At 34.6% G+C, this 17,331-nt stretch overlaps 1 protein-coding gene across 1 annotated transcript; it reads left to right on the forward strand.

Moving 5' to 3' along the window:
- The first annotated feature begins 5,975 nt into the window (after positions 1–5,975).
- Positions 5,976–16,430, forward strand: LOC114726332 (potassium channel SKOR). Its single transcript, XM_028912910.1, has 14 exons — positions 5,976–6,204; positions 6,326–6,719; positions 8,579–8,803; positions 8,955–9,018; positions 9,963–10,302; positions 10,443–10,738; positions 11,620–11,700; positions 12,511–12,609; positions 13,024–13,245; positions 13,439–13,624; positions 14,265–14,340; positions 14,435–14,729; positions 15,292–15,413; positions 15,947–16,430. Exons 2-14 carry the CDS (start codon positions 6,433–6,435, stop codon positions 16,186–16,188), a joined length of 2,535 nt encoding a protein of 844 aa, XP_028768743.1. The 5' UTR covers positions 5,976–6,204; positions 6,326–6,432; the 3' UTR covers positions 16,189–16,430.
- The last annotated feature ends 901 nt before the right edge of the window (positions 16,431–17,331 follow it).

Genomic DNA, 17,331 nt, shown 5'->3' on the forward strand with positions numbered 1-17,331 from the left:
AATCTCCTCAAATAAGTCAATTGGGTCTTATAATTAGGACCGGAGGAGTATTGTTTTTTAAATTCAACGGTCCAAAAATGCATTATTTTAGTGATTTTGAGCGATGAAGGACAGTAACCGCGTGATTGGCAGCGAAAGCAACCTTCCAAATTGCTTCTAAGGCTAATTCTCAAGCCCATAATGATGTGGTCGTCGTCCTGTTTAGAGAAAGTCAACAAGATCAAGATAGGTCAAACTCAACGCTCATGGCTCGGCTCGGCTCGGCTCAATATGTCATTCTTATTATTTCAACTCATGTGTCTCTGTCCATTATTTTTCCTCTGCTCAATCTCTATCCACTTCACATTCATATTTTAATAACCAACTTGTTCGCGTCCCTCGTGTAACCACCATCAATCGCCTCTAATAAATCTCAGTGGATGGATGACCTTTGATTTCCACTATTTACCATTCTGTGCCCTTTTCTTCTATGACCTTTCATTTCTGTATATTTATATAATGCACCAACTTGGTGCTTCTCCCCACTACATAATGTAAATCGCAACCCGACTCAGCAATCACCACTTCATCACTATGACTTTTATGAAGGCCAACGCCAGCGGCCACTATTTCTGCTTTGGGTAACAAATCCTAAAAACTTTTCCTTCCATAATTATCCATTTGTAATGTATAAGCAGGGGGGCATTAATTGATAATAATTGGGATCAAATAAGGGGGTGCATGTGGCCAAATCAAGACACTTGTATTATTTAATTTCAATTAATTTAATGAACCAAATTAATCTAATGCGGTGGATTAGTGCATACTCCCTCTGATCACTTTTATAAGCGTATCTCTATCCATTTCACTAAAACCCCAAGGAAGCGTCATTAAATTTGGTCAAACGGAAATTCTAAATTTATCCCTGTTTTAAAAGCACAAATTACACCTGGAAAAATATAATTAATACCCACTTAAAATATAAATGATTTATAAATAGAAACAAAGTGATAATAGTACTTATCTGGTCCTATTTATAAGTTACTTCTAATATGTTTCACATAGATTAAAGAAAATCTCAAACTTTATTAATCCTCGTTTAAAATTCAATAACTTTTTGACTTTATGCCTATTTAATATACAATATATAACATGCAAATGAAATCAACATAATAATAAATAAAAAGGTAAAATTATATATTTATATAAAAAATTTTCTCAGTACTTTATAAATAGAACCAAAAAATATTTTTATATCTGTTTTATAAATAAAATCAGAAAAGCATTTTGTAGTGTTTTACAAATGAACTCATAATATGTCCCTAGTTGCCAGTGATGTGTGCCTAAGTTTCCACATAACTTTCATTAATAAATGTTGCGGTCCTCAACGGTCAATTGTCGGCCCTTGTATTATCGTTTGCGTGGCTCTCCGTTCATTCCGTTTCTGGGCGCTTCTATTATTACTATTCATTATTTTTCTCCACTGTGACGTTCCCAATACTTCCCATTTGGGGTTCCTCTATTCAATTTTGTCACCAATTTGTTGATTTCATTATTCCTGCCCGTTTCATTTCCTTTTGCATTTTGCTCCCTTGAATTTAATTCAAGCTGTTTCCATGAATAGATCGTTGAAATTGACTAATCAAACAGTATATAATTATATATCCTGTGGCTTTTGAATGATAATTACTCTCGCTCGCTCTTTTTTATTGTTTAAAAAAATTATGTGTAATTCAAATTTGAAAGCCATATATAAAACAAGGAAATTAAAATTACATCCGTGGTTAATGCAGGTGTACACAATTTATCAGTGGAAGAGCCTACAAATTACTCATCTTATCCTTAATATAAGACCTGATTAATTAATTAGAGTAAATTAAATATGTTAGTTAAATTAATTAATATAATATGTTTTTTTTAAACATACTAAGCATTTTTTATAATTTTCTCTCTCTATCTTCTACTTGATTATTGTTAGAAAAATATTTATAAAGTTCATTTAAACAATTAATAAATATGTGAAATAAGTCTTACATATAAGACCAACACTAACTCTCTAATGACATCTTACATTAAGGATGAGAGCAGTATTTAATACTTTAACTCGACTAATTCAATCAGGGAGTAGGGTGCTTTACTTTCTAGAATGAATTTAAAAAAATGAATCTAATTAAAATATATCCAATAAAAGGGAACTTTTCAAAAAGGAAAATAACTTTAAGCCAAGTATAATTAAATATGGAGGTTTATTTTTTAATTTCCCACTCATTTATTAGGTCAAGTAATCAGCATAGTCCAAAGTTGCCATTAACACTTGGATTTAATGTATCGCGCTCAAGACTTTACAATTTATGGGTTAATATATATGTGTTTTTTTTTTTTTTTAAGTTTGCATTAGATGCTTCTGGACTCTCATTTAGTCTTGTATTGGCATAACTATTTGGTAAGTTATGGGTTCATGACCATTTCAAAAGTCTATGGGAGGTAATTTAACTCAGTACTTTTACAATTGAATGGAATAAACGGCATTACTTAATTTAGATAATATTCATAGTTTTATATTACATCAGTCTCTTATTATAATATCCAAATAACTGTATGACTTAAAAAAATTATTAAAATTAGTTAAAACAATAAATAGATAGGAAATGTATTTTATTTTTAAATATGCACTTATTTATAAATGGGGAGGTGTGACAGGGGAAAAAAAAGATAGTAAGAAATACTATCTCTAATCCTAATTATAAGATCTCATTTATAGATTGTAAACGAGGTTTTATAATTAAGACGGGAGGTAGTAGTATATTAATTAAAAATAAAGTAAGTAAAATGTATTTATTATTTTAAAAAACTAAAAAAATCTCATAAAAAAGACAAACTAATATAAAAAATTGAATTTTATAATAAGCCGATCCTATAGGTTCAGTGGGAATAAACTTTGTACCGGTCAGGCCAAGAGCCTCCACCTTCCATGCTCACATTTTTTGTTCCTTTGTTTATTTGCGTGATTCATCGTCCGACGGTGATGGTCGACTTATCATTTAATTAAATAAATTTAATGGACTTATCATTTAACTAAATAAATTTATTTTACTAGTTAAGCGTCAAAAGACCATCTCAAGGAACATTAGTTGTCATTACGATGTGTATTTTGTGAGCCGCGAAAAAGTCAACAATGGAGAGCAAAACAAGTGTCCAATGACAACTATCATTATTTAAAAAAAAATACTGCCATATTTTTCAACTTCATAATGCTAGTTGTCGCTCTTTGTTATATAGTATATACACGTATCAAGGAAACTATTTAGTGATTTATTGAAGTTTTAAATTGCATATATTTTGAATCAAGATTAAAACTTTAAAATGATGTTTATTTAAAATAAAAAACTTAGGCTTCTAAAAACTTATAGATTTAAGGACAAATGGTATTTAGGTCCCAAAATTAAAAATGAGTTCAATATTAATTATGTCCTAAAAACTTTTTGCTGAAGGATATGAATTACAGCTGTTAATAATTCAAATAGTTCTAAATAAGAAAATTTCAGATGTAAATCGGGTGTTTAATTTTTATAGGAAACTGAGTTTTTAGCAATTTATCTTTGGACATGGTAGTTAATAAATTAAACTTTTAGAACTTAATTGCCATTTTTCGCATGTTGAGAACATTGTTCTCCAATCAAACTAGACAGTGTGTGCATATGTTATTCTTGTTTTGTCCTGTGACTAACTGTTATTAATAGTTCGTTCTGTTTTATTTTAAAAATATTTTTTCTCTAATTTGATTAAAAAATTATTAAGCAGCGTGTTATTTAACGCTAACCCATATCGTAAAAACAGGGTTTTGGGCGGAAGCAAAGGCAAGGAGTTCAAATTTCCTTAATGCATAATATATACTACTTCCGGTTCTTAATATAAGATCTCGTTTAATTTTTATTTTGATCCTAAATATAAGATCCTAATTCACTTTGCCTATCATATTTATACATTTTTTTCCAAGGTAGTCCTTCTAATAATAATAGTTTTAGACAATACATTTGATTAGTAAGAATATTTTAAGAAAGATAACACCTATTTATTACAAATAACTAATTTAGCTTATTTTTTTAATCTCCTCAAATTAGTTAACTAGCTTTTATAATTAGGATCGGAGGTAATACTACAACTATTAACTATTACAAGTCAAATACCCAATTTTTTTTGTAATTTTAAAAAATGGGGGAATATATAATAATTCATTAAATATATTTGACGTCCTAATCCAACCTCGTCGGCCTCACGGACACGTTTTATGTGCTGTTTGCTATCTTTCACGGCTCGTCATCTTCAATTTTAAGGCATTAGTTAAATAACTCTCTCTCTCTCTCTCTCTCTCTCTCATAACAATTCAGTCACTCTTATAATTACCAAATGCAACTATTATACTCCTCTTCTTCTATTTTTAAGATAAATAAAGATTTTTTTTCAATTTATAAGTTCCATCAAATTTTTATATATAAATATATAAATTTACTGTTCACTTATTATTGTTAAACTTTATGTTCAGAATATATAATATATATTGAATAGGAATAAAGTAAGAAAGTTATTATTCAAAAACAAAGTTATAAAGTTATACAATTTTAAGAAAATTAATGTAATTCAAATTTTTTAATAATAATAAAACATATTAAAAATCACTTATAAATAGTATGGGAAAAGTATGGTGGAAAATTTATCAGAGTTTAATGATTGAGACAGCAGATAAGCGCATAACTCATTCTGTTTGGCCCCTTCATTTATCAACGATCAGAATTGGTTCTGAAATGTCTAAGAAAAAGAAAAATAAAAGGATTATGCGTAATGATATTTAAAAATTTAAATCCCAAAAATTATTCAGATTACGTACAGGTTCAAATCTTCTTGACGTTAAAAAATGATGGTGTTGATAAGTTAAGTTATTCTTAGGCAGATATGTCCAACCTTAGATTTAGGTATGTTTGGTAATCTGCCGTGTGATTGTGCCGTGAGCCTTAAATGATTTTCAGATGTTCTGTTAATTAGCTACACATGGATTTATCTCCATCATCATCATTTATGTATACAAATAAACCTACAAATATTAATTATGCCATAACTTGATTAAAAGACCATTGTAGTGCTGTGAGAAAACCACAATCATTAATTCTATTTAATTTAAGTGCACGCTATAATCAAATTGTTACGGATATTTTAAGGGTTTTAGATAGGATTAGGATATTATTCTGTCACCCTAAATTTACATGTATGTGTGGATATATAGTGTGCTTATTGTTTATTAATTTACTAGGCTAAACACAAATTATTACGAGATTTAAATTATTTTAATTATTATCGTTTGAGATGTTTGATTTGCTAGTATCAGTTTATGACTTTGTACAAATAGATTTTAAATTTATGGGCAATATATTTGAGAAAAATTTTTCATTTTAAATTTGTAAGTGAATGAAACCAGCTCTAAAAATTTAAACGCTTCGTTAATGAGAAGTGGATAATACTTAAAATTTTATGTGCTGATTGTGTAAAATGAAAACCATAGTACTATTTTTTAGGGGTTGGAGTCTTATATTTAGAATCAAAATAAAAATCAAACAGAATCTTATATTAAAAACGTAGTACTATTTTTTATAAATATTTGGAGAAGACAGAGTATAAATGTCCATGTGTACGGACGTAATATCATACAACATAAGCTATCTCTTTCTTTTGGCAAAAAAAAAAAAACTATCTTTTTCTATTTCAAATTAAAATTTTTATGTAATTTCAAAGACAATTATTATTAATTTTTTTTGAATTTATTAATGAGCAATAAATTTATTGATTTTTTTTTTATCAGCCATAGAAATTTATAAGACTCGGAATAAGGCGTGCGTAACTTGTTCGTTTTGCTTTGCGAATTACATATCCTCTGTTGTGTAGCCTTGAGAAGGTGCGGAAGGGAGGAGGTGATAAGAAATGGGTCCGATTACAGACGGGTCGTTAGTATAAAAGGGAGCTCCTATTGCCAACTTTGTCCAGTGAAGACGCCAAAATTCAAATCTCTCAGTCAATAAACAGTCCAATCAATATATAATCCTTTCGTAAAAGCTCTCTCCCTCACTTCTGATGCAATTACAACCTCAATTTGCTGAACAGGACGTCGCCTGGTTTTCTCGTGATCGAGATCTACACACACCACTTTTTCACCCAAATGCTCGTGACCCTGCAAAGGTATTCGCAGAGCTTCTCTTTCTTTCTGTTTCATTCAATCTTTTATTCCAAAGTTTCCAGTTACTATCAACAGGCGCTGTACAATTTGCATCCACCTTTTGATCTCGTATTCCTTCCGCAGAGCGTCTTGATCGCATTCACGTGAAGATCGATATCGACCAATCGATCGAGTTTCGAGCAGGTTTATATAGAAGCTGACAGGTTAATCCAGTAACGTAGACTTTGGAAATGCCTGGTAATAGATTGACAGAGGAGGCGGTGACGGAGGAAAGAGAGGAGAAAAGGAAGCAGATGTTGTCGACTTCGAGATCGTCTTCGTCGTCGTCGTCGTCGTCTTCGGATGACAGAGAGTATGAACTTGAGGACCTGAGAGACAGGTTGAAATCGTCGCGAGGAAGCCGATTCCAATTGATTGAGAATGAGTTGAAGGAGCTCAACCAGAAGAAATTCAGTCGCCACGTCATTGATGGCATTCGAGGCTTATCCAAAGATTTCATTATTCATCCAGAGAACAGGTTTCCCTCCGGCTCTCTCCATTTCCCTTATCTAGCTTATAATCTATATGCACATATATATATATATATATATATATATATATTTTCTTCTAATTTTCTACTAAGTTCGAACGGCAAAAATTAAAACTACGCTTGGTTTTTTTTAAAATTTTTTTTTACCGGCGTTATTTCTCTATTTTTATTTATTTATTTTAGAAAAAAAGTCTCCAATTTCCGGACTCGGGGGTGCCGGACTGGGTTTGTGATCTGCTTCGTTGTGCGTCGTCTTGGGTGGAAAGAGCGGCAACTTTCAAACGGAGGGAGTTGCACTTCCACGTCACTGCATCCATTTCCTTCCACGTGCCCATTTTGTGGGGACGTTTGGCCCCACGAAGCATCATGTTGAATTTTTTACTATTTTTCCCCCCGGCTGAGACATTTAAGGTTGATGATAAGAAGTAATCAATTTATGTTTACACATCTCCACCCCTCTGAGATCGTATGTCTGTCAGGTCAATGTTGCGTGAATTTCAGGCCAAAAACAAAAAAGGTCAGTGTTGCGTAATGGTTGAAAATACTGACATTATCATTTTCTTTTTTCTTTTAAAAATGAAAATTTCGTCAAAAAGTATCGTGACATTGAAAACAAGTTTATTGTGGGTAATCCTAATCATAGGATTTGATATTGCGCAAGGAGGATTAACCGGTTAAGTTACAGAACATTCGTCATTTACGATGTGACGACGGAATGAAACGGGGGAATAAATGGGTGAGCAAGCATTGCACATTAACGTTACTGTGAAAATACAATACCAGATGTTTACAGTAGATTTCAAATGACAAAAAGGGTGAAAAATACAGAAATAAAAATTAATTAAACAGAAGGTAAATATTAGCCCGGACAAAAATAAAAATTTAATGATATTTTCGTTTTCATTTTATTATTAAAGCAAAAATAATAGAATCAATACCACAAGGAGTTGGACCGGGCTGGTGCAGGGATGGGAGGCCCTGGCCTGTGTTATCTTTTTATTATTGGTTCTTGATTGATTGGGATGGATGGATTGATTAAGAATTTTAGTAGGGAAAATGATCCTTCTAGCACATGGCTGTTCTGTTATCTACGTGGGAGTCACGAGATCCTGGAATCAAAGTCGTGTTTCGCTCTGTACGGCGGGACCCTTGGCTGTAATTAAAGTCCAAGGAGTTCGACGTATGGACAGTGAATGCAGGAAGATGATAACAAGCCGTAAATCCGTAATAGTTCATTTTAGAGTATAGATGTTGCTATGTTGCAAACTATGAGGACAAACAACAACGGAGAAGCTCAGTAGCCTTCTAGACTCTAGTCCTAACAAAAGTCGACTGTGTTATTTATGGCAGTGATCCATCTCTTCTGCGAAAGAAACGTGTGCTTCCCCGCCAAACATATTTCAGTAGATGGTCAAATTTTCATTTCTTCGTCAACTAAAAACTGCAGGGTATATAAACACCCAAAATACTAAAAGACAAAAAACACACACTAGATGGAACTGAAATGACATCTGCATTTCTTCGTCGAGAGTTCCCCCCCCCCCGGGGGGATGACTTGGTTACTCTTAATAATGTTATTTGAATTTAAGGAATCATTCCTACAGCAATCTTTGCAGCTGGGGGCTATGAAATGCCATGGTTGGGGATTAATGCAATAAGTCGCAGAATCTGAGAAATAAAAAATTGCATGACTTGCTCCCCATTGCACCGGCCAGTTTGAGGGGGGCGGGCTTATTTCTTCCCACTCCAGACAATTATCAATGCTTTCAAAGTTCGGATTATGGTTGCAGGGTTTCAAACAAATGAAAAGTTAGATGGTTATAGACTGATATTGGTTGGCACTGCAGGTGGTATCGGGCATGGACAAAATTCATATTGCTGTGGGCAATATACTCATCCTTCTTCACCCCCATGGAGTTTGGATTTTTTCGTGGCCTAGATGAGGATCTCTTCATACTGGACATAATTGGTCAAGTTGCATTTCTTGTAGACATTATTGTGCAGTTCTTCCTTGCTTATAGAGACAGTCAGACCTATCGTATGATCTACAAGCGAGCCCCTATAGCTCTGCGGTGAGTGCTTATTAATTTCAGTGCTAATTATTATGCAGTTCTTCCTTAGTTACTGTGGAAATGCCCATTGTTAAGTCCATGTGCTGGCTTGTCTGTTGGGTGTGAATTCTTTTTTCGTTTTATTTACGGGTTACTTGCTCTGTTCTTGCAGGTATCTAAAGTCTAGCTTTATCTTTGATCTTCTTGGATGTATGCCTTGGGACATCATCTATAAGGTCCTAATTCATGGACAAAATTTCTTGAGTACTTTCGTTTTTCACCGCCAGTTTGTTTCAATCACCTGCATGTTGTGGTACTGGTGACTGGTCAAAACTAAATACTTGCTCCGTAGAATATGTGATGCTGTTCATATGAGAATCCGATGGCTGTCTTCTGGTAGCACATAGAAAAAGACGTTGCTTGTGAATTTGTTGTTGTTATCAATAATTACTGCATATTTTGGATTTTTATTAAAAGGACAACTGTTAGAAGGATACTTACAGTGAGATTACATTACAAATACCTGAAGCTCCAGTCACTTGTTTTTCCCTTGATTATTTACGAGTCCTAGCTTAGGGTGCTATTCACATTCTGGGCTTCACCCAAAAAATTTTAGTATCTGTAAAGAAAAGGTAATAAAATTTTACCGATAGACTTTTCAGCTAGAGTGAAACCAGGGCCAAAAAAAACAAAGTTCTACAGCTTTATATTGTCATGGTGATGTTTGTGGGCATTTGTCATGGCTATGATGGCTGGGTAAGAAACATTATTTTTCTCTCTCGCTATGTTTTACACCTTTATATGGTCATGATGATTATTGTGGACATCTATCATGGCCTAGGCAAGAATTATCTTTAGGATCCTCTGTGCATGTGGCACAAACTTTTTGTTGGTTGGCAATTAAGCTGTTATGTCAAATGCACCCTGTTGCATAGCAAGAGAGCAAGTAATGCATATTATTAAATCTCAGAATTTTTTGTGGAGCATACATACGGTGCATTTCTCCAGCTATTTAGAGATTAATAATAGTACGTCCTATTGACTGAGGATTTGAGACATGATCAAGTTAAATTAACAAAACTTCGTAGCTTTCTTCGTAACATGTGACTTTGTCGAATTTTCTTTCTAGTCATGGTTCTTTCTCTAATACTGGGATAGCTGATCATTTTTGTGCATCCAGGCTAGTGGAAGAAGAGAAGGAGTAAGGTATCTTCTGTGGATAAGATTATATCGGGTGCGGAAAGTTACTGAATTTTTCCAGAGACTCGAGAAGGATATACGTATCAATTACATGTTTACTAGGATTGTGAAACTTATAGTTGTTGAACTCTACTGCACCCATAGTGCTGCCTGCATCTTCTACTACTTGGCCACCACACTACCTCCATCCCAAGAGGGGTACACATGGATAGGAAGCTTACAGCTTGGCGGTTACAGTTACATGAATTTCAGGGAAATTGATCTCTGGAAGCGCTACACAACATCTTTGTATTTCGCCATTGTTACAATGGCCACTGTCGGTAGGTTGCTAACAATTGGCTATGCGCTTCAATGCATAAATCTCTTTTAGACTTTATCAAATCGTGTGCAGTCATATTTCTCTTGAAAGTTTCCTAATTAGTTATGTATTTATGTTTGTGATATATTTTTCCCTGCACAGGCTACGGAGACATACATGCAGTAAATATGAGGGAGATGATATTCATAATGATATATGTTTCGTTTGATATGGTTCTTGGTGCTTATTTAATTGGTAACATGACGGCTTTAATAGTCAAAGGATCAAAAACGGAAAAGTTTAGGGACAGAATGGCAGATCTTTTGAAATACATGAATAGAAATAAACTTGGAAGGGACATTCGTGAACAAATAAAAGGCCATATGCGCTTACAGTATGAAAGTAGCTACACTGAGCCAGCAGCCATTCAGGACCTCCCCATTTCAATTCGCTCCAAGGTACTAAGAGAACGATTATGGTCTTACTAAAATCACTTAAATTTTCCTAGCTGTTTCATTTACTAACAATAGATATCTTATTCCTCTAGTATGCTTTTTGACGGTTTTTTTCCCAACAGTTCAGTTTTTATTTATTTATGTTTGGTCCTGCTTATGCTGTTTCCTTATATTTTTATCTGGTTATCTTGTTGCTGTGGACGATAGCTGCATAAACTTAAAGCATAGTGATTTTGCAAATGTAATGAATCTTTATTAAGCACAACAGTTATACTAATCTTGCTAAGCTTGCGACTAAATCTGATTAGATAAGATAAAAGTATATATCGTTGTAGTTATTGAAATGATTTGATAATTCTTTGTATATAGTTGTCATTGACGCATATTAGACACATCTCCAATCAAGCATTTGTCAACATGGGTGGGAATTTCAAGCTCTTTGAGGGATTACGAGTCTATATGTGATTCAGTATGCTAGTCACTCATGGTAGAGGTTGATTGTGATCATAAAGTGAATTATTCTCGGTTACTGTAGATATCAAACATTTAGTTGATGACAAATTTATGTCAATCCACGCCTTTTGGTTTTATGTATAATTTATACATAATTTTCCGCTTCCCCTTTTTCTGCTATAGTTTGTCAGACTTCATGTGTTTATATCCTCCGTGCAGATTTTTGGATTTTAATTTTAGTGCTTCCGGTACCCTTTGTGCCTTGTTGGAATACATGGAATATGAACTTGAAACTTTCGCATTTACACTTCTGCTAATTTTATGAAACAAGTTTGATTACACAATCCATGCGCTTGGTATTTATATTTAAAGTGTCAGAGTACTAGCTTTGGTCTCAACATTTGAACATATTGGTCTGTTCTATTTTGCAGATATCCCAAGACTTATATTTGCCGTACATCGAGAAGGTCCCTCTCTTTAAGACTTGCTCTTCAGAATTTATTAATCAGATCGTGAGTATTTATCCCCTATTGCACAGAAACTTTCCATATATGTTGGTACAAAATGGACATAATATATTCTATGTTATCGGTGTGCAAAGCTGTCCGCCTGTCTTTTCCTTTCTGGACTTGATCTGCCGCAAACAGCAAATTGGGATTTGCTTCTCATATGTAATTTGCAAATTACGAATAAAATTACGTGAGAAATTTTTTAGCTCTTTCTGACCAGTTATTACATGTTGTATATCAATGAACAAGGAAACTTGTAAATTTTCATGTCAAGTCTCCTTCCTGATAAATAGGACATGTTCTCAGCGTTTTGGGTTTGTGTCTTTGGACTTCACATTTTGGTCAGCAACGTGGCTACTAATTATCAACTCTAGCCTTCGAAACTTCAATGGGCAAGATGTAATAATGGACCAAAGGTTCTCCTTGAACATTTGTCCGCCTGTTTATTAAAATTACTAATTTTATTTGCACGGTTGAGCTTTTGTGTGCAACTCTTTTCAATCAATTCAAGTTGGCATGAGTGGTGAGGGCTCTTGTCTCTTAAGCAAGTGGTTAGGCTTTGATTCCCACCTCTTGAGTATGGAACAAAACCTAGTTTGGAGGTGTCTTTATCTTTTGCCCTCTGAACCCCGAGGTAGATTAGTCTCTGTTTTTAGCGAAAGACACTGATATCTGTCTTAAATGAATTGCATACCATCACTCAAAATGAATTGTTTTTTTAGTGATAAGATGAAAGCTCTGGTCGATGTCTTGTTTCTTTATCTTTATATTGAATGTTGGAGGTTAAGAAGTTTTGTGCCTTTAATCTTTCAGGTCACAAGGCTCCATGAGGAATTCTTTCTCCCAGGAGAAGTGATATTGGAACAAGGAAATGTTGTAGATCAACTATACTTTGTCTGTCATGGTGTGCTGGTATAATTTATATTTCCAGAGCCAATAATGTAAATTTGTATTGTGGATATCTTCTTTTTTTCCCAGTACTTTTCCCTCATTTCTAGTAGTTTTAATTAGAGGTTCTAAGTTATTTATTATTGGTAACGCTGGTCGGGACCTGAATTGGTATGCGACACGCTGGTCTGCGCTGGACCTTTTGTCTTTTTTTGCACTTGTCTATGTGTCATCTTCTTTTGTAGAAAGCAATTAAGCATTTTCTGAACACCGAGACCGAGAATCTTTTGAGTTTTGAATGTACGTTTTTATATCTTCAGTTGGTCATTGGGTGAATTCCTTCTTCAGAAGATGTTCATAACATATATATTTGTGCGTGATGACTATAAAAGATGCATATGTTCGTGCTGAATACCCAAATCCTTTTCTTGGATGCAGGAGGAAGTAGGCCCCGGTGAAAATGGATCTGAAGAGACTGTTTCACTTTTAGAGCCTAACAGTTCATTTGGGCAAATATCTATTCTATGTAACATTCCTCAACCATATACTGTTCGGGTTTGTGAACTTTGTAGGCTTCTGCGGCTTGATAAACAATCATTTACGGATATCCTTGATATATACTTCTATGATGGGAGGAAAGTATTAAACAATCTTCTGGAGGTAAATAAACAGCTAAACACTTGATAGTCCCCCCCACCCCCCTCGACCGAAATTGGCCTGTAGAATAGTTCTGAAATAATTTGTAAATGCATTGTGCTCTAGTTAACTTTCGCATGGAAGTATTGATTTACACGTACACAATAGACTATTGCTGATCATCATAATAGACGGCTAAATATTACATGATTTTTAGGGAAAAGACTCTAGTCGAGGTAAGCAATTGGAGTCAGATATCACATTCCATATTGGAAAGCAAGAAGCTGAACTTGCTTTGAAGGTCAATAATGCGGCTTTTAACGGGGATCTGAATCACATTAAAGGATTAATTCGAGCTGGAGCTGATCCAAACAAGGCAGATTATGATGGACGGTCAGCTTTGGTGAGTAGCTTTAACACTACTTTTTTCTTATAGGGATCAAATGAAACACACAAACCCACACACAAACACATTTGAACCTGTTTTGACAGTTTTTAAAGGATAGATATGGAGTGGTCAAGTTTCAAGTTTTAATGCATTTTATTTTTGGTTTTTACGCAAACAGATTGAAGTTGTATTTTGCATGTTTCCTTTACTTAGAAAAATTTCATGTTTTCTGAGCTCTACATTATGGACTTGCTCATTGTGTTGTATAATAGTGGGATTCGTGACTTCGGCCGATCATGAGCGTCTGTTTTGCCAGTGCTGCATAAGTGGGTCTTACTTTTCAGCTTCTTGATTTTCATTTTTGAACAAGCAAAGCTAATTCATTGCACGGAAGATTTATGTTCTTTTGCTCTGATTTTATATCGTATGCTGGCATCCCCGTAAAATTCGTTATGGCCGTCCTATTTATGTAACATTCCATGTTGTTATTCATTTGAATCAGAACTTTGGATCGGAATATTTGTTGTGTTCATTTGTTAAATATTGAGGCACGGCCACAACAAGTGATCTTTGATAACTAGCACACTGTGTCACTTGAAATAGAACTATATTGATATGAAAATGCTTATCTGACACGTATCTCCTCTTCCCATAGCATCTTGCAGCATCTAGAGGATTTGAAGACATCACCATTTTCCTTATTCAGGAAGGTGTAGAAATCGATCTGAGAGGTAAGTCTTCTATATCGAAAAATATACTTGTGTCTGTGCTCATTGAAATTTGTTTCTGACCTTGTGCAAATAATTAATTCGGTGATTTGCGTAGATAACTTTGGGAACACACCCTTACTTGAAGCTGTAAAGAATGGACATGATCGAGTTGCTTCTTTACTTGTTGGAAAAGGTGCTTCTATGAAAATAGAGGATGCTGGTAGTGTTCTATGTAATGCTGTTGCAAGGGGAGATTCAGATTACCTTAAAAGGCTATTATCTTATGGTATGGATCCTAACACGAAAGATTACGATTACCGAAGCCCTCTTCATGTTGCTGCAGCTGAGGGTTTATTCTTAATGGCAAAGTTGCTGATAGAGGCTGGAGCCAGCGTTTTTATCCAAGACAGGTAAGTTAAATTACTCATTTTGCGTGTTCATGCTGAAATGAACATTGAGCCGTGTTAACGCAAAGAGAACCTGGCCGTTGTATTTGTCACTCGGAAGTAGGAGAGATAGGCATGTGCATGCTTTATATTGCCATTTTAAAGTTTTTTGGCATCACGGTGATTGCAGTATCTTGTGCCCATCTATGTCTTTAAATGCTTTATGTTTTACACCCTCGAGTACTAAAATTCATTTGGCTGACCAACAAAATTAAAACCCTTCTAATTGCAAATGATATTTGGATTTTTTGTGCGTATATGAATATGCCTTGATATATTTTCCCCCCCTTTTCTATACGTTGTTTGGAAACAACTTTCTGAAAACTAAATATTTTATTGTTTAAACATATCCACTCCTCTCCGTAATTTTAACATCAATAAATTCACCTGCTTTTTCAACTTCAAGTTTCCCTCTTTTTGTTGTAAATGCGAACGTGTTCATTACTTTGCTTCAAGTAATGAAGGGCGCGGTTCGCACCTTCAATCTCGGGATTAAACTCCTCTGACACCTCTCTCTGCCTCGCAGATGGGGAAATACCCCTCTTGATGAAGCTAGGATGTGTGGAAATAAGAATCTGATCGAGCTATTGGAAGATGCGAGATCTGCTCAGTTGTCAAGATTCCCTCATCTTTCCTCAGAACTTACAGGTTTTGACAAATACTCTGTTACTGTAATTTAAAGGAAAAGCGAAAATCCTGAGGTTCCCAAAGGGGGAAAAACTGCTGTCTTCTGGCTAGCCTTAACCCTAAAGTTACCTTCTTCCTGTTCATAGTTCTCCTCGACTTTGTTGTCATATTAAATTGTATTTTGAATCAACTTTAATTTGTTTCCCTATTATATTTAAGAAACTATATCTAAGTTTTGCATCTAGTCACACCTGATGCTACCAGGGGTGACTACAGAACTTCCTCATGATCACTAAATTTTGGAGTTCTTTAAAATTTCGCCCACCAGAGGAATATATTTCATCATGACAAGCAGCTGCTTTGCTAATTTAAATAAAAAAATTCAAACGATGTTCTCATGGCCAGCTTGTGTTAGATATAGGATTTAGCAGCTATTTCTGTTTTCAAATATGTAGAACTAACAAATGAAAGTAATAATTCTGCTCATCCTTGCTTTATCTAGACCAACTAATGCGGTAATTTCAAAGCTGATGTTACTTTTTATCTGTTTGCAGTGAAACTTCATCCCAAGAAATGTACAGTTTTTCCTTTTCACCCATGGGGTCCAAAAGAACATAGAAGACATGGGATTGTGCTATGGGTTCCACACACCATTGAAGAGCTTATCGAAACAGCAGCGGAGCAGCTTAATGTTTCTAGTGATTGTTCTATTCTATCAGAGGATGCCGGTAAAATTACTGATGCGAACCTCATTATGGATGGTCAAAAGCTGCACCTAGTCCATGAAACACATTAAAGATGTATATTAAGCAATCATAGCTTGTTTTCATAGGGCAATGTACCTGTATCTGCATGGAACCTGTTGTGAAGCTGAAATTACATGATGCTATCCTTCAGGTGTTAATGCAACAAATAAATAGTCATCATGATTCATTCAATGTGATTTTCAAAATCCCACTTTTTTCTATGACTTGGCAATAACTATTCTACATTCTTTGAATTACACTCCCCAGTTCATTATCACTCTAAGAGGTTAATCAATTGGCTAGGTTCTACTTTAGATTCAAGTTCTGTGCCTGCTTTTTGCATGACATGAATCTCGAGCGTTTAACGCTGAGCTTGTTGTCCACTCTATTGGGAACCAATATCATGAGCTCGGAACAGACTGGAAGTTCGAGCTTAGAGTTTTTTTTGTTCCGTAAACAGGTTATCATTCATGATGGATTGCAGCTTAAGTAAAAACTGGATATCACAAAAAAGGTCAATTTATTTTTAGATTTAAGTATACATATCTATTGAAAGTTTATGAAGATTTAAGCTATTCAAAACACACAGACCGCATGCGGGAAAACCTCTTGCATATGAAAAGGGAGCATACCTAATATATGTGTTGAATTTGTCTGAAGTGCTTCTGAGCTGCAAGATTAGCAGCAGTTGGTTGGTCATATTCCTCATTGTTGAGTAAGTTCTCCCTGGAAACTGCACTAAAGAGTGATTGAGATGCAGCAGCAAAAAGTTGAGCAGTTGACTCCATCAAGAAACTCAAAATGGGGCAAGTTAAGCACACAAGTATGAAATTCATCGATAATAGCTATTTGAAGCTTTAGTTCAAGAACAAAAGTTTTTTTGTTCATTCCACCATGGAGAGTGCTGAACTTTGTAGTGGAAGGACATTTTATCGCCAAGTCTCTTAGCGTGGCCAAGAAGCCAGAACCAGAGATTCCTCGTGCTTACAGTTGAAGGATAGTTCCAATGGTGGAAGTAATAATATAAGCTATAAAATGAATCAATCTTATGCGGCAAGAAATTCCCTACTTCGATTATGTGTCAAATTTGTGTTGGAGATATTCATAGGTCAATCCTCAATGAACAAAACAAGAATTCGAATATCTTTTTAATTTAGGAGGCTTAGTTGTGATTTTATGATTATTTTTTATTT

This window comes from Neltuma alba, unplaced genomic scaffold (assembly GCF_004799145.2).
Source record: "Neltuma alba isolate B1F8T4 unplaced genomic scaffold, ASM479914v2 tig00012373_pilon, whole genome shotgun sequence".
Lineage (NCBI taxonomy): Eukaryota > Viridiplantae > Streptophyta > Magnoliopsida > Fabales > Fabaceae > Neltuma > Neltuma alba.

Excerpts from the sequence above, each read along its gene's own strand:
- LOC114726332 (XM_028912910.1), top strand. The coding sequence starts at position 6,433 with ATGCCTGGTAATAGATTGACAGAGGAGGCGGTGACGGAGGAAAGAGAG. Across the intron at positions 9,019-9,962 it reads CTTGGGACATCATCTATAAG|GCTAGTGGAAGAAGAGAAGG; the intron begins GTCCTAATTCAT and ends TTGTGCATCCAG. Across the intron at positions 13,246-13,438 it reads TATTAAACAATCTTCTGGAG|GGAAAAGACTCTAGTCGAGG; the intron begins GTAAATAAACAG and ends CATGATTTTTAG.